Raw genomic sequence first — 18,444 nt, 5'->3', positions numbered from 1 at the left:
TGGGGCGTCTTTTCTTTCCTTAGTGTTGTCCAGGTATTGTTTTATGGTGGTTTCCTTTCCCTTCGGCATTGGGATTTGGTCTCTCCGTGGTCATCTTTGTGTGGTGTTGTCATTAGGGGAGTAGAATGGTTGGTGTTGTTCCTTGTCTCTTGGATTTTGATGAGTATACTGATAAATTATGATCTCTTTCTCGTGCTTCTTCTTGTTTGGGTGTCTTTGGGGCGCTAAGGTTTTGAGTCTGAATTCAAGAATTTATATAGAGTGTGAGTCTAGCTTTTGATTGGAAGTTATGTCTTGCCCTCAGAATTGAATAGCTTCTAATTTGACTCTGATTTTATTTTGGGAATATGTCCCACGTGTATTAAGTCAGAGGTTGTGTTTCCATCTGTATTGGTTTGTCCTTTGGTTTCAGTCCTTCCCTAATTTCTGGGATGAAATTTCTTAAGGTGGGGAGGTTATAGCACTCTAGAATTTTTTTTCTTTTTCTCGTCACTCGAGCAAAGGAATGTTCGCTTGAGCGGTCTCGCAAAGCTCCCAGTATTTTTGCAGGTCTGTCTGAGATTCTGTGAGTTGTCGATGTCCGCTCGAGCGCATGAGTAGTTGCTCGAGCGGTCTTTCTTGTTGAATCTGAACTTTTGGGAATCCGTGTTCTTTGCTCGAGCGAAGGATTGGTCACTTGAGCGAAGTGTCCGAATTCAGTATGTTTAAAAGTCACTTTTTGGTCCACTTTTCTTCATTCTCTCTTGTTCTTTCTCTCTCGTCTGACCCTTTTCCACCATTATTGTGGGTTTAAAGCTTTCAAGCTTGGTTTTCATCTCTGGTACCTGCTAGCTATATCAAAATCCCAATTGCAAGTAGAGTGCTTTACTTGTGGTTAGGAGATCTTTAAATAAGTTGGTACAAGGCATGTCATTTTTCATATGTCCTCAAATCTTCTTATTGTTGATTTTCCAGAATGAAAGCTAGTTTTTTCCTGCTTACATCTATCATTGGTGACTTGTTTTCTTCCTTTATTCATGGAATTCACAGTCAAGGAGAACCCAGATCAGTGAAAGAATGAGGAAACTACAAGAGCTTGTTCCAAACATGGACAAGGTAGGAAGGATAACAACAATGCACACACTTCATCCTATGGTCATAAAACTCATGATCTTTCTGTTTCTTGTAATTCGCAGCAAACAAACACAACATACATGTTAGATTTGGTTGTTGAGTACAAAAAAAAAAAAAAAAAAACAAACAGTACAAGGTATTGAAGTAGAAACCAAATATTGTCTTCATTGGAACTCTTTTTTCTTTTTTTCTTTTTTTTAATTTTTATCATTGGAACTATTTTTATCTGTGATTGATCACTGTTTATTTATTTATATTGTTTTCATACACTCAGCGAAAATTGAGCAAACTGAAAGTGTTCAATTAATATGAATATATGTGTTTGTCATGGTTTCCTTTGGTCTTGCGTTTATGTTTAAATGCCATTTGGTGCTTTTTATTGATGTATATTAATGGGATCTCAATATGACATTTTGGGAAAGTGTTTGAAGGGTGATGGAGCACAATCTGCTGAAGAGAAGTAGACATTTCAAGTAAATGAGACACCTCAATTTTAATGAAGAATCTGATTCTGAACCATACACTCTGACTGCCTAAAGTTGGGATGGGTGCATGCATCTTAAGGTTTTCTCTCTCCCGACTTCAGGGGAGATTTTGGAGCTCTAAATTAGATAATGCAGTTAATACATGTCCTAAATTAGATTAGCATCACCTTTTGGCTGTTGGCCTATATTTTCAGCTATAGACTCATGCTCATGCTTTGCAGGAAAGGACAAAATAAATAAAATAATTCATATTTTTGTGAATAGTTTTTTGTACCTATAACTTTTTTTTCCATTTTTATATTTTTAAAATTTTTGGGTTACACTTACAAAATTTTAGAGGAAACTAGAAAGGGACCTAATTTTTCAGATTGAATGAAACAATGAAGTGTACGGCTAGTTTTCTAAATATGCTAACTTCATGATCGTGTGATGACAAAAATTAATGTTTGTCATCGACCCGTCAAGCCATATGAGAAATCACACAAGAAATGAAAAAAATTAGTGAAATATTTAAATGATATATAACAGCCCTCCTGTCACTATGAGGCCTGCCAGCACATTCGTAAACTATTTAAAAGGCTATTTTGCTTATAATACAGTCATAATTTGTAAACGTCTGGATGAATAAAGAAATTTTGTACATTCCAGGTTCAAGGATTTCAAAACAAATTGGTACGTTCCTGCATAGCACATTAGGATCTTGGTATTGGTGGCGACTTGTATGCACCTATGAGAATAGAGCAAATATTTTTTGGGGAAAACTTCTACAAATATAGAGAGATCTAAATAACTAATCTAAAGGATTTACCGATCAAACTCATGGTTTCTACAATGTTACATGTCGTGATGCTATAAAATGTGAAAGAAGGTCCACAAAGTCTATGCCAATTGAAACTGAAAAGAGACACAACCTGAGTTGGATAAACACCACATGTCACAACAGTATACAAGCTAGAAATTTACTTTTACAATTTACATGGAAAAGAGAAAACCCAAGTCTTAATGGCATTATCTATCTAGCTCAGACTCTCAATGAACTGCTTGAAAAAGAAACTGAAGGTGATAAAATAGATGGCAAAATTAGTACTGAAATAAAGGTGAAGCATCAAAATTTGAAATTAAAAAAAAAAATTACACTATTTTGACGGCTCTCAATTAACCATGAAAACCAAAAAAGCCTTTCTGAACAATGCAAAGCAGAACCATGAATGACATACACACAGGCAATTGAGCCAAATGCCTCATAGTGGCTGCCAAGACAGCAACTAGTTAAGTTTCTCGATGATGCTGAGCTCCAAAACTTTGGATGATTTCTGTGAGTTTCCTTCCTTCATGTTTATAACCTTTTGAAAGTCAATTCTCAAAACCTGGTCACTGATATATGGGGAACATTAGTAACAAAAATGAGCCACAAAACCAACCAGACATTAGCTGAGTCCACACGAGATAAATAACTCATTTATTTGGATTTTTTAACCATTCAAGCGTAAGATTTTTAATCTCAACTAATCCAACCAACTCAATTTTTAGGTACTCCTTTTTCTGTAGAAGAAAGTTTGTGTAAGTATTGTTTTCAATTCCTAATAGTATACATCAGTTTTGGTTTAGAATTTTTTTCGTTGAACAGTGTTTTGGTTTAGAATTTTCATTCCACTACAGTAGCTTAACAAGTGTCCATTTTTCCACGTCATTCAATGTTAGAAACCAACCAGCAGAGTGAGAATGAGTATTTCATTCCACGCCATCTCGCATTCCATTCCCACTCTCATCCATCTTCCAATATTGAATCAGTCCTTATCATCATCCAAAGCTGAATCGCCATTAACACCACTAAGAACAAAGAGAACCGAGCAGATCCTTGTCCAGGGAAAACTTGAAAATCACAAAAGTCCTTCACCTTTTAAAGGGAAGTGTAGGCCTCTGACTTCTTTCATCTTTAAGATTAAATCAGCAACTGAATAGCAAGGGATATTTCAATATCCTTTTACCTGAGTTGCAACTTTCTCTTTAATTAACACCAAGGCATTTTCCCAAGAAGCTAAACCATTATTGAAGATAAGGTTATTTCTGGTTTTCCAAATGGTCCAAAAAACTGTCATGGATGATTATAGCCTCCCATAAGAGCTTTTTGACATTCTTGAATTTTATTCCAAACCACCAATCAAGTAAGGCACTAACTGATGAAAAACAAACTCATTCCATTCCCCACGAAGACAAAAAATCACCCCAAATTTTCAAAGATCTTCTACATGGTCACTCATTCGCACAAATATTAACAGAGCCTAGAACAGGATTCATCCAGAGAATTCGTTTTAATCAAAAGATCACAAATGGTAATCCTTTTGCACCGGACTAGCCAAGCAAAAACAACAATTCCAAAGGGGGCAATGCTTTTCCACAAACTCTATTGTAGGAATAATACAACATTGAGATGAGGTAAACAGGTTTTGTAAAGATTTTAGTGAGAAGTTACCAGATGGATCCACTCTCAAAATTAACTGATCCATTGATTGGCATTAACCTGATCAACCTTTGGCAGCATTTGCAACAACCTATGATGGTCTTCCTCCTCCTCCCATACCAAGAAAATCTTCCTCTATGACATACTCATAATGATGAAATCATTAATGAGGCCATCTTTGTTACATCAGACACCCATTTATCAAACAAAAAGAGAAATCTCATTCCATTTCCCAATTTTAGTAGCACATTATTGGGGACATGTTCAGGGGGAAAAAAAACTGCATTATCGTTTAAGAAATGAAATATCCCATCTCTTGTCCCAATTTATCTTTTCACAAACCACTCTTTTCCAAAGGAGATTTGGCTCAGATGCAAACCTGCACCACCACTTAACAAGAGAGCTTCATTCTTGATTTTTAGATTAGAACTACCTAGAACAATAAATCTATGTAATGAATCTTTCATCATATGAGATTACGCTCACTGTAATTATAGTCACAGGGTTAGTATTCAATGTTTATTGGCTCGATTTGTTTTGACAGAAAGACTCAAACTCATAGTAGGCAGGGCTGACGAGGCTGTTGAAAGATTACGAAGTATTCTCTAGTTTCCTTTGCCATTTCAGGCACATAATTACTAATTTATACAGTAACATTGTTCATATGATTTGAGTTTAGAAGGTGAAATCTTTTCACCCTTCTCTTTTAGAAAAAAATTCTCTAGGTGGACATCCCCTCGGCAGAACTTGTAATTCTTAGATACTTCAATCTTTAGTCTGTCGTCACTTACTCACTCTCTACTGCTGCAAAATGTGAAAATATGCTGACTGCAACTGAAGCCAAACAATATGAATCAAATTTCAACACTCAAATTATTTGATGAACAAAACATCATTTTTTTGGGTAAGTCAATATATACCAAAGATCAAAAGTAAATACATAGTACAAGGAGCATACACGGACAACACAAACAAGGATGGGAATCATCTAAGCAAGCAAAAGATTAGGACAATACCATTTAGTCAATCTAGGCCTCGTTTACATCTGACATGAACAGATGTACAACAGATACTGTTGGCATATTATAATCACCGAAAGTCACTTAGTATTTTATTAGCCGAAAGGCACTAGGGTCTGTGGGTCTGTAATCATTGTTATGCCCTCAGGGATCATCATGTAATTGTATTGTTTGTAAACCCTAATCCTCATCTATAAATAAGGGATGATATTTCATCATACCCTAAGCTGATTATTCAGGCTTCATGGTATCAGAGCTTAACCTATAGAGTTCCGGCTCACCCTCGTTGGTAGACCTTTTCACCAACCACACTCTAGGGTTCGAAGCTTACCTGGGTGGATCTTCCTCAGCCGTCTTCCTCAGTCGATCCTCCTCAGTCGATCTCCGCAGCCGTCTTCCTCAGCCGTCTTCCTCGTCGACCTCCTCTGTCGATCGTCACTCGGCCGACAGCACCGCAGCTCGGCGACCTCCTCCAGCCATTTCGTCGCTCGTCTTCTTCGTCGTCCTCAGCCTCTGATCTCACTGTGGTATATAAATATATATATATACCTATATATCCTGATATATATATATATAAATAGAGCCGGATATATATATATATATAGTTATGTAACTAAATCAACATAAACAAAAAATAAAAAAATAAAAAAAAAATAAAAAAATAAATAAATAAATAAATAAAAAATAAATAAATAAATAAATAAATAAAATAAAATGAAATAAATATATATATATATATATATATTAAAAAAAAAAATCATTTATTAATTATTGTTATGTCTTTATAGTGGTTATTGTGCCTGTTATCTCACTACCACTTTCCGGGTAGTTTGTTGTGGGTTTGGTAGTATTGTATCCGTGACAGATTCCACTAGTGTGTCCTCTTCGTCTCAAACACCAAAGAGTGAGAGTCTCATTCTACCTACTACCATGACTGAGAATCCCAACCCTAGTCTGAAAATCACCACCTCTCTATTTAATGGTCAGAACTACCTAGCATGGTCTCAAAGTTTGACTTTGTTTTTGAAAAGCAGAGGAAAGATGGGGTATGTTGATGGCAGGATACAGGCACCTAGTACCACTGACTCAGGTTATGACCAATGGGAGATTACCAACTCTTTGATTATGAGTTGGCTTATCCATTCGATGGTTCCAGAACTTGGTGAGAGCTACTTGTCTATGGAGACTGCCCAGGACATTTGGGAGGCTGTGGCTGTTACCTATTCCCGCAAAGGAAATTTTTCACAGGCATTTGAGTTGCGTCGCTCTATTGAAAGCACACTTCAGGGGGAGCAGACTGTTCTTCAGTACTTCACTTTCCTCACCAACGGCTGGAAACGTCTTGACCACCTGGAAGACTATAAGCCCGTTTGCCCTACTGATTCTGTCGGGTACAAGAAGTTCATTGCTCGGGAACGGGTCTTTAAATTTTTGGCCGGCCTAAATATGGAGTATGATCCAGTTAGGGGTCGAGTTCTGAGTATGGACACCCTTCCTTCACTACAGGAGGCATTTGCCTATGTACAAAATGAGGAGAGTCGTCGGTCAGCTATGATGTCCCCTGTCTCTACTGACCGTTCCGCATTATTGTCTACTCCTCGAGATGGCCTCAGCCTGCCTCCTCCATCTGCTGCTAAGGAGTCTGTATTCTGTGATTATTGCAAGAAGCCGCGGCATACTCGTGAGACATGTTGGAAGCTTCATGGGACTCCATCTGGGGGTCGAGGTGATCGGTCAGGTTCTCGAGGAGGTCGGTCAGGCCACTCTCGAGGACGTGGTTCCTATTCCCGGGCTCATCAGTCTAGTGCCGTTGATACCCTTGATTCTAATTCTACTTCTGTTACCCAAGCTTCTGATACTGAGCTGGAGGATGCTTTGCGCCAATTGTTGGACCGCCGATCTTCTACTGCTCTCAGTACCGCTTCCTCGTCCTTTGCCCGCTCAGGTAACTTAGCATCTGTTCCTTATGCTTTCCTGTGTCATACATCTTTGCCTTGGATTATTGATTCTGGTGCCTCAGATCATATGTCTGGCTCCTCTGATCTTTTCTCTGCCTATAAGCCCTCTTCAGGTCAGGACAAAGTTAGGATTGCCGATGGAACTGTTTCTTCCATTTCTGGAAAAGGTTTAGTCCAAGTCACTCCTACCATGCATCTATCTTCTGTTCTCCATGTTCCCAAGTTTTCTGTTAATTTGTTATCCTTAAGTCGTCTTACCCAGGATTTGAATTGTTGTGTGACGTTTTTTCCTGATCATTGTCTTTTTCAGGACCTTGTCACGGGGAGGACGATTGGCAGTGGTAGTGCAGAAAATGGTCTCTACTTCCTAGATCAACCGGACAAACTTGCTTATTCTTCCACCACGTCTTCTACTACCCCCGCTGATGTATGGTTGTGGCATCGGCGTCTTGGGCATCCCTCATTTCATTTACTTAAGCATTTATTTCCTTCTAGTTTCGCAAAGCATCATGTGTCTGACTTTCTTTGTGAGTCTTGTCAACTTGGAAAACAACATAGAGCTTCTTTTGCTCCCAGTTTGAATAAAAGCTTAGTTCCTTTTTCATTAATACATTCTGATGTTTGGGGTCCCTCTCGTGTTCTGTCTGTGAAAGGTCATCGCTGGTTTGTTACATTTATTGATGATTTTTCTCGTGCTACTTGGGTGTATCTCATGAAAGATAAGAGTGAAGTTTTCTCTGTGTTTCGCACTTTTCATAAGATGATTTGTACTTAGTTTGGGGCCACTATCAAAATATTTCGTTCTGATAATGGCGGGGAATACCTAGATTCTGGGTTAGGACAATATTTCTCTACTCATGGCATTATCCATCAGACCTCTTGCACCAATACCCCTCAACAAAATGGGGTGGCCGAACGCAAGAATCGGCATCTTCTTGACATGGCTCGGTGCATGTGTTTTTTTATGAACGTGCCTCAACCCTATTGGGGCGACGCTGTTCTCACCGCTGCCCATCTTATTAATCGTCTCCCTACCCAGGTCTTGGACAAACAGGCTCCGCTTCACGTCCTCCTCGGTTCTCAGTCCTTATTTTCTATTCCTCCCAAAATATTTGGTTGTGTCTGTTTTGTCCATAATCACTCTCCCTCTCGTGGTAAGTTGGACCCTCGCTCCCTCAAGTGTGTTTTCCTTGGTTATTCTCCTACTCAAAAGGGGTATAAATGTTACCACCCTTCTTCTCGTAAGTGGTTTGTGTCCATGGATGTCACTTTCTTTGAGTCCCAGTCCTATTTCTTGTCCTCTCCGGTGTCACCGTCCTCATTTCCGGGGGAGCCTTGGTGTGAAGTAAGTCCTGTGTCTCCTATGGTAGAAGTGAGTCCTGTGCCTCCTATGGTAGAACCAGTTGTTCTTGCACCCCCCTCTTCTACTGGAACTATAGAACCCACTGTCACCAAGAATAAGGATGGGCATGTTTATGTCCGGGACATCGACAGAAAACAAGTTAACTGGATACAAGGGACCGTTTCTGCTACTCCACTGCCATCTCCTGCTTCTGATGAGAGTCTAAGTAACTTTGAATCTCGTGAGTCCATTGATCTTGATGTTCCTATTGCCAAAAGGAAGGGTGTGAGATCTTGTACTCAACACCCTATCTCACAGTTTGTATCATACTGTCATTTGTCATCCTCATATAGAGCGTTTGTGTCCAATATTTCCTCTGTTAGCATTCCTAACCATTTTCAGGATGCTCTTGCTATCTCTGAGTGGAAACTAGCCATGATTGAGGAAATGAAAGCACTTAGGAAGAATGGCACTTGGGAATTGACTGAGTTACCTACGGGCAAACGACCTGTGGGCTGTAAATGGGTATATACTGTGAAACACAAAGCAGATGGGTCTATTGAGCGTTACAAGGCAAGACTTGTGGCAAAAGGGTTTACTCAGACATATGGCATTGATTATCAAGAAACCTTCGCACCCGTGGCTAAAATGAATTCAATCAGAGTACTTCTCTCTCTAGCAGCTAATCTAGATTGGCCGCTTTATCAGTTTGATGTCAAGAATGCTTTTCTCCATGGTGACCTCGAAGAAGAAGTATATATGGACATTCCTCCGGGTTTTGAGGATCATCAAACAGAAGGGAAAGTATGCAAACTTCGGAAGTCATTATATGGTCTCAAACAGTCTCCAAGGGCTTGGTTTGACAGATTCACTCAGGCTATGTTTAAATATGGTTTCAAACAAAGTCAGGCAGATCACACATTGTTTGTGAAACATTCCTCATGCGGTAAGACTACAACACTTATTGTTTATGTAGATGACATAGTTCTTACAGGCAATGATAGCGGGGAAATACCTCTGTTGAAGAAATACTTAGCCAAAGAGTTTGAAATCAAAGACTTGGGAAGCTTGAAGTATTTTCTAGGAATTGAATTTGCTCGCTCTAAGGATGGGATATTTATCTCACAGAGAAAATATGTGCTTGACCTGTTGAAGGAAACTGAGATGCTTGGCTGCAAGGCATGTGCCACCCCACTGGAACCCAATCAAAAACTGGGAGATGATGAAGGAGGAGAAGTTGTGGATAGGGGGAGCTATCAACGATTAGTGGGTAAGCTCATTTACCTATCTCACTCCCGTCCTGATATTGCTGTTGCTGTCAGTGTAGTTAGTCAGTTTATGCATGCTCCTCATCAGATTCACTTTGAGGCTGTCATGAGAATCTTGAGGTATTTGAAGTCTGCTCCTGGTAAGGGTCTGTATTTTTCAAAGTATGATCATCTTCGTGTAGAAGCCTACACAGATGCTGACTGGGCTGGGTCAGTAATTGATAGGAGATCAACTTCAGGGTATTGCACATTTGTCGGCGGCAACCTAGTTACTTGGAGGAGTAAGAAACAAAATGTGGTTGCCAGGTCAAGTGCAGAGGCTGAGTTTAGAGCTATGGCACAAGGTGTGTGTGAACTTTTATGGATCAAATTATTGTTGAGTGATCTAGGTATTGCTCAGACGGACTCCATGCGGTTATATTGTGATAATAAGGCCGCCATCAACATTGCTCACAATCCAGTTCAACATGACAGGACAAAACATGTTGAGATTGATCGCCACTTCATTAAGGAGAAACTCACTAGTGGTACCATTTGTACTCCTTTTGTTCAGTCTGGTGAACAACTTGCTGACATTCTCACCAAGGGACTTGGGAATAAACCGTTTCATGACATATTAGGCAAGCTGGGCATGAGAGATATCTTCGCACCAGCTTGAGGGGGAGTGTTGGCATATTATAATCATCGAAAGTCACTTAGTATTTTATTAGCCGAAAGGCACTAGGGTCTGTGGGTCTGTAATCATTGTTATGCCCTCAGGGATCATCATGTAATTGTATTGTTTGTAAACCCTAATCCTCATCTATAAATAAGGGATGATATTTCATCATACCCTAAGCTGATTATTCAGGCTTCAGATACAACATACAGACCATGAGAAGATAGCAATAGCTGCACAGAAAGGCTAGAAAGCCAAAGCAGCAACAACAGTAGCATCAGCATAAAACCAGTCAATTTACGATTGAGCTTTTATATGTGACACGTGCACAAAAGCAAATAGAGTTTGATAAAAGAAGCAGCACGACCAGAACCAAGGAAACAACAACAATACAGAATCATCAAGCCACTTTATATCTAGATTCATCAAACCTTCTTTCGGTCTTCAACAAGATGCAACATTTCTTTAAATCAGATGCAACATTTACTTCACCGGACGTAGTAGAAAATGATTGAAAGAGTTGATACCATCCTTCGGAAGCTCTTTTGGTTTCCCAAGGATAGCAGTAGTTGGGGCAGAGCAGATAAATGAATGTATCAAACCTATAAATGAAAACGATAACAACAATGACAGATTTTTTATTTTTATTTTTTGTGATAAATACAATGACAAACAAATATTTGACAAGCATCTACCGAAACTTAAACCACATGAAACCTAAATAACATTTAGTTGGCATAGATGACATTTACACCTTGAACAATTTTTACTAAAATCTAAAAACAACACAGGGAAAAAACTAATAATAATAATAAATAAAATAAAAGAGTGGTTTAGCAACAAACTTATGGTGAATTATGAAAGCACTAAAATAAATAGTCTATGACTCTTTGACGGGAAGGAAAAAGCATTTCATCATAAAACTACTATTTGCATAAGCTTCTAGTAATGCAGAAATGAGAGCAAGACTAACCATATACCAAAAGAAGTTATTATATGTCACTAAAAGATATAGAGATACACACTGCCTAAACATGGTGAAATCAAATATGAACAATGGAGTCGGTGTAAGCAACTAAGCATATAGCCATATCCGTAACCTATGGTAAAATTTGTAGTTTCTTCGATAGTCATGAGAAGACACAATCTCTAACAAACCAAATCTCTATGAAATGAAATAATGGCAAAACTTCAAGTAAAACCATGTTACATGCTTTGGTGCGTTCAATTTTCAAAATAAGCTTACAATTTTCATCATTTGTTTAGCCATAAAGATGAATAACATAGTAAATATGTCAAGTTAAACAGAATTAATAACCAGCTTAAATTTATTGAAATTTTGATAAATAAATGTGAACAATGGCCAAAATCATTGCATCACATTGATACATGCCTGCTATTTGAAAGGAAGGGTGTGTTCAATAGGTCAATTCTTGATAGACTCTCAGGATATATAATGGATCAACCGGCTCATTTACTTCATGTGAAGAATTGTTATTAATGAAAGCCATATAAAGGAGATGTGAGGTATGACTACAGAAAATAAACATTGGTACAAAAGCAAACAAACACTTTGTACAACCAACACGATGAAACAATATTTGTGCAATCCATACTTCGATTCTTTTTTTTCATTTGAAAAAAATTGTTTTAGTTGTACATGCATAACCACAAGTATGCCCAATATAGAGGGTGTTTGTTTGGGCTTTTCTGAGCCAACTTATAACTTCTGACTTTTAAAAAGCTATTTTGGACTGTTTGGTTAAACTTATTTCAAACAGCTTCTGATTCTAACAACTTATTTTAAGTCAAAAAAACTGATTTTAAGAAGCTGCACACCCCTTACTTCTGATTATCAGCTTCTGCTATGGACATGTTAATTTACGGTTATACTCTTAGATTTTTTTATTTTTTATTTTTTTTAAAATAGAAAAAGACCCAAATGGACTATAGAATATTATTATTATTTTTTATGAGAAATGTAGATAAGTAGTGAATAACAAAAAATAAAATTTAATTGAAAAAGCTACTTCACAGCTTATTTAACAAACAATACTCAGCAACTTAAATCTATAATCCAACAGCTACACCAAACAAATTAACAACTTCTGATTAAAGTCATAATTTATAATCTGTTAAAGCTATAATCTATAATCTGTTTTAACAGCTACACCAAACGGGGCCATAGTGGCATGTGTGTGATGCAAGTAGAAGGTGCTGCGCTTCACATATTCCAATGTTGATTTAAGAGTAGAGTTTGAAGCAAAATCGATTTCAAAAGCTACACATACAATAGAGAACATGCCCGTCTCCTTTTAGACGTCAATGAACAAAACGAAAATCATGTCACAAACCATTATTTGATGAGTCTACCAAATAAATGAGGTTAGGAATTTAAAAACTTGACAAACCTCACTCATGTTCTACTTCATCAGTTCAAAATCATAGGTGGAGAAACAATTTTACAAAAATAAAAGAAAGAATATTTTAGATACAGAGTCAGATTTGATAATGCCTACATTGAGCTTTGGAAGAGCGGAAAGAAAGAAATAGAACTTCAAAATTAAAGAACCCTTAAACCACATTGTCATCCATAGACATCACCACTTAAGCAGAAAAATTGCTGAAAATTGAAAAGTAATTGGGTTAGTGATTGCCACAAAACGGAGATCAAACAAAATATGTAGACAAAGCAAAAAGACATCAATGATTCATGGTGAAAATACATAAATTCTAGGTAAGTAATCGATGCTTTGACCCAAAAATTAAAAAAGAAAAAGAAATATATTGTGATTGGGCATGTGATCCTAATTATGTTTGGGCTGTTAAAGTGAGAAAACAAATTACCATTCTGCAATATGATTTTTATTTTTATTTTTTTATCAGAAAACAAAAAGAGTTTATGAATAATAATGTGAATCATTACAATCAATAAATAAACACAGGGAAGGGATAATAAAGAATAGAAAAAAACAGGCAGCATACAAAACCACCTTAAACTCTGAACATAGGCCCAAAATCCCTCTATGAAGAAGAATACAGTGGTTTTTTGGCAAGAGACCAACAGTGAGAACACTTGAAATGGAATTCTCTTGTCTTTCAATAACATATATATATATATATATATATTTAAGAAATTAATTTGGCCTCTTCATCTTCACCCTCCATCAAGTTAGAGCATCTCCAAACCCTTCACCAATTTTTTCATCTACTTTGACTTCAAATTTGAATAAAAAGTTTGATTTGATATGAAATACTCCAATCCTTACATCAAAATCTTTTAAAAAATTCCTCTTATCCCAATTTTTTCTTTTTATCTAATTTGATGAAAAAAAATTCATCTCAAATGCTTCATCTTTTTTTAATTTTTTTTCAATTTCAACCTTTCAAATTCAATGTTTTTATTTTTTTTAATTTTTTTTTTTTACATTTAAAAGGAAAAATTGTTATGATAAAAAATAAAAAAACATAGCCCAACCTCCCCATATATATATTATAAGTAATACACAGGCTCTGTTGTGATGAGATGAGGAGGTTGCGACAGTGTTAGCATTGATAAAAATAATAAAATAATAATTTTGATATATTTAGTTTGGGTGATTTTTGAGGAGTGAGTACCTGGTAGTTTTGATTGCTCATATTGCAGTTTATTCCTCTACCTCCTCTCTACTTCAAAGATGTATCTGTCGTCTATGAAGACTGCAAGAATGGGAGTGATGAAGAGATTTTGAACATACTGCTCGAGCGAAACACTTCATTGCTCTACCGGTAAATACAATGTTACAGAAGTTTTGCAGGTCTGCAATGAAAGTACTGGGAGCCTCACATCTACGCTTAAGTGAAGACTTGACTGCTCAAGCGGTCTCGCCTGTAAACAGGCAAGATACTAGGAGCCTCGAATCACCACTCGAGCGACCACTTGATTGCTCGAGCGGTCTCCTACAACAGAATGTTACAATCTTCCCCCCTTCAGGAAATTTCGTCCCGAAATTTCGTGATTCCCGTCAACAACAAAGCCCAACAACCCAATGATGTTCAACACCATACTAACAATAACCACAACCATCAATAATGGAGATCCGATAAATAATGTTTTTAAGTAGCATAGCTGTATAGGTACTACAATAGATGAGCTCTATCCCTATCCAACATGTCAATACTGATACTTTCAAGAGAATAACCTTTCTTAAACTACGGGTAGCAGGTTGGATTGGGATGGGGGGGTGGATTGGCAAGTAAATTGCACACCCATAATCTCAGGTTTATTCTTCTGTCCTTCTTCATTTTTCTTCTTCCTACATCACTACTCACTTTGTATTGAGAATGAATTCAAGTATTACTAACTTATTAAGATTTAACATGTCGTCCTTTAAAGGATGAAGGATTGGGACTTAGGAAACTGAAGTTTTTGAACAAAGAATTTTAGAAAATGGCTAGGGAGATATGCTGAGGAAGATAAGGGTAGTGTAGAATAAGGAATACTGTGAGGGCTAATAAAATTTGTACAAGTCTTTTGGGGTGAAATTATGGAAGAACTAAAGGAATGGCTAAGAAGAATTCTCCAAACATATTTACTTTTCGGTAGGAAATTTGCAAAGATGAGATTTCATGATGACTACTATATGGTAGTAAGCTCCACAGACAACTAGTTCCAAATCTCTTCAAAATCACATCATATAAGGAAGCCATGGTACCAGGCAATGTTAGTGGAGTAGATGGTACAGTGGTTTGGCCCAGTTGTATAGGGCCTTGCAAGAATGAGACGTTGACATGGTGGAAACATCGCCATGCTTTATCCCACTCTAGTAAATACCAAAGGGGTAGAAGGCTTATTTTGTGGCAGAAAGTCACAAAGCGTGAAAAATTTTAAGGTTCGATTCTATTCCAGTAATATTCCTAGCCAATAATCGACCAAGGCCCTCCTAAAGTGTCCCTTCTCTTTTTCCCTTGATAGATATCAACATTGGGAAGAATTATGATCTTGCCAATTTGGTGAAATGGGAAAGTGTTCAAAGGAAATCCAGAAAAAGTTAATAACCTATTGGCTAAAGCTTAAACGCTTCTTTTGTTTTCATTATTTAGGATATACCTTACTAGAGCTAACAACTCAGAGTGGTCGTCAAGTGAGGATAAGAGTTAAACATTGATGGATGGTGGGCTCCCATTAGTGGTATGCCCTAAAAGCCCCATGTCATTTAATTAATAAAGGGAAAAATTTTATTTTTATCATACTATCTTTTTTGTGCTATTGTTTACATTGTAAGTCCATACAATTAAAGTTCAGAATTTATGTCTTAAGAGTTAAAATTGAGAGACATGTACTTCTCAGTATTTTATTCTTAAAAGTTCCTAGTTATACGATTACTATTTGGATGTTAGTAATCCAAACCAAATGGACTAGCACTGTGTTATGCTTGTTCAATTGGAAGAGGGAGTAGTCTCAAGTCACATGTGTGGAACAATCAAACAACCGTGTGTGTGTTTGTTAGAGAACAAGTGACCACCCAGGAACATATCTAGTTCGCTTATATGTTACAGTTGTGTGTACAATCCTTAGACTGAGAACATCATGATTATCCTGTGTGCATTGCTAAGTTTTGACAATACAACATGTTTATATTCTAACAACGAAATATGAACCTATATAGATAGGACTTAGTGAGACACCCATGGAGGCACGTGAATGTTTAAGAATTGATCCATCACTCTCAAGTAAAGAGATAGAATAATATGTGATCTTTTAGGATATAACTTGAGAAATACCTTGGTCAAGGCAAAGTAATAATTACGAAGGAGTTTCTAATTTCACCAATACAAGTTGATATGCATTAGATTAGACACATGATTGAGTTAGGCAGTGGCGGAGCCAGAAAATCAAATTAGAGGGGGCACTTATTAATTACAATATCAAAAAATTTTACAAAAATATTTCACGCAAGTTTTTACGATTGATTTTGAGAAACATAAAAAAAAATAATGTTATTTATAACTAGTGTATCATGGACAATATAAAAAAATATAGATATCTCTTAAAATAAATTATATAATGATAAATTATTTTTTTATACAAAATGTGATTAAAAATTCAACATAATGGGAATAACACGTCATCATTAGTATGTGATATCACCAACTAATAGTAAATAAATACATAGAGAGTGAACCTCACATGTCAAATGTAACTAACAATCTAATAAATTTCATATCTTTATAGTAGGATTAATTATACTTGCATGTCAATAATAATGACATCACCGTTATATTCAAAAAATTTTATAAAATTTTCATAGATAATATGGTTTATAATAGCCTCTTCATTTTCAATCAAAATAACCATTATTATTCTCATAATTTTTAAAATGTCATTGACATTTCACTCTAATAATATTTTTGTAATTTTTTTTATTTAAAATATTTTCTTTATATTTGCAAAAAAAAAAAAACCCAAAATCCACGGGGGGCACGTGACCCCCTTGGTCCTCACTTCCCTCCGCCACTGGAGTTAGGGGTTTGACAAACCTCAATGTCCTAATGACCTTTTGAGACATTATACGATGAAAGGATTGAATGTATGTTAACTGTTAGAAGGGCTCATTTTGTATATTCATAATATCTGGTATGTTCATAATATGTTACTTGGTGTCACTCACAATTTGTGGAAGCCCAAGGAAATGTTCCATGGGACATTTAAAATTCATAATCAAGGTTTTAAAAAGCGGCCGCAACCGTTATGTAATGGTTGTGGTAGCTACCGTCACCCATTACGGCCGCTTTTGTAGTGTGATTGAAATTCACAGGTGTGTCAGCCGTAGCGGCTTCCGTAGCAGTTGTAACGGTACCGTAACAACCGTAACGGCTTGTTACGCACCGTTACGTAACGGCTTGCTACGCACCGTTACGTAACGGTTCCGAACTGCATCTTTCGAAAAAAACACAAAAAAAAAAAAGAAGCTAAAAATGAGGGAAGAGGGATAGAGAGAAGAGGGAAGATAAAGAGAGAATATGGAGGAGCAAGAGATAGAGAGAGAGAAGAGGAAAGATGAAGAACATGTTATTGATTTGTTAAAACTATAAGACCTATGCTATTCTATTCAGCTGCTATCAGTCAACTATTTTGTTTGTGTGTGTCTATCTATATATTATTTGAAAATAATAATAATAATAATAATAATAATAATAATAATAATAATAAGTGTGGTCATTATCTATTTGGCTTGATTAAAATATGTATATATATATATATATTTAGGCTCTTATTTACTCTCTTACTTTTTTCATTGTTTATCTTATATATAATAGTTAGTGATTGATTTTTTGTATAATATAAAGTCATTAATTATTAAAATAAAATATAAAAAACTTAGTTTATTTTTAGTAATTTAAAAATATGAAATATATTGGATCATACTTAAAAATTTACAAAAATTGATCAATATTTATTTTAAACCCAATAAATATGATCATGGAAAAAAATATACGTACCGACAAGTTTTTTTCAAATTGTGTAAAAAATAAAAAAATTCACGGTTCCGGTTATTGTAACCGTTACGCTACGCCCTTTACACCCCGCAACCGCAACCGCAACCGCACCACCGCCACCGTTACGGCGACCGCAACCGCTTTTCCAAACCTTGTTCATAATAAATATCAAGAATTTATATTATTTCTACTACACAGATAAGTTTGAACCTAAAATTTTACACACAATAAGGACAATATGTAATATAATGGAATGAAAAGAGTTAATCCAAATTAAGTGTTAATCAGGGATTTAAAATAATTAAGAGTTTCGAAAAACGGTCGCAGTCACCGTAACAGTTGCAATTGCAGAGTGTAAAGGCCGTAGAGTAACGGTTGCGGTAACCAGAATCATGAAATTTTTAATTTTTCACACAATTTGAAAAAAACTTACCAATACGCATATTTTTTTTTCAAAATAAAATTTATTAGGGTTTAAAATAGATTTTGATCAATTTTTGTTAGTTTTTAAGTATAATCCAATATATTTCATATTTTTAAATCACTATAAAAAGAGCCTTTTACATTTTATTTCAATAGTTAATGACTTTAAGAATAATTAATTTTAAATGTCTATAAAATTATTTTTGATGAATACCTGAATTAAATAAATAAAAAATAT

At 36.2% G+C, this 18,444-nt stretch overlaps 1 protein-coding gene and 1 long non-coding RNA gene across 3 annotated transcripts in view; one reads left to right on the top strand and one right to left on the bottom strand.

The window, feature by feature from the left end:
• The window catches only part of LOC145819701 (uncharacterized), a 42,707-nt gene extending 41,559 nt beyond the window's left edge, over positions 1-1,148 (top strand). The window contains exon 3 of the long non-coding RNA XR_014360468.1: positions 1,030-1,148. This is a non-coding gene — a long non-coding RNA (uncharacterized LOC145819701). The remainder of the gene's footprint in view (positions 1-1,029) is intronic.
• A 1,297-nt stretch (positions 1,149-2,445) lies between these two features.
• The window catches only part of LOC114286820 (large ribosomal subunit protein uL1c-like), a 29,454-nt gene continuing 13,455 nt past the window's right edge, over positions 2,446-18,444 (bottom strand). Inside the window, exons 5-6 of one of the 2 annotated variants that reach the window (XR_014361743.1) lie at positions 10,736-10,906; positions 2,446-2,972 (exon numbers count right to left, since the gene is read on the bottom strand). Coding sequence is in view for 1 of the 2 variants with exons in the window: in XM_082915776.1 (XP_082771902.1) it covers positions 10,788-10,906 (119 nt within the window). In the remaining variant the exon portion in view is untranslated. Of the gene's footprint in view, positions 2,973-10,583; positions 10,907-18,444 lie in introns of those variants that run through there. The other variant, XM_082915776.1, reaches the window with a different exon arrangement.

Source organism: Camellia sinensis, chromosome 2, assembly GCF_055761805.1.
Source record: "Camellia sinensis isolate YWXY chromosome 2, ASM5576180v1, whole genome shotgun sequence".
NCBI classification, from domain to species: domain Eukaryota; kingdom Viridiplantae; phylum Streptophyta; class Magnoliopsida; order Ericales; family Theaceae; genus Camellia; species Camellia sinensis.
The sequence above is the reverse complement of the archived record's forward strand: the minus strand, read 5'-3'. Positions and strand labels throughout refer to the sequence as shown.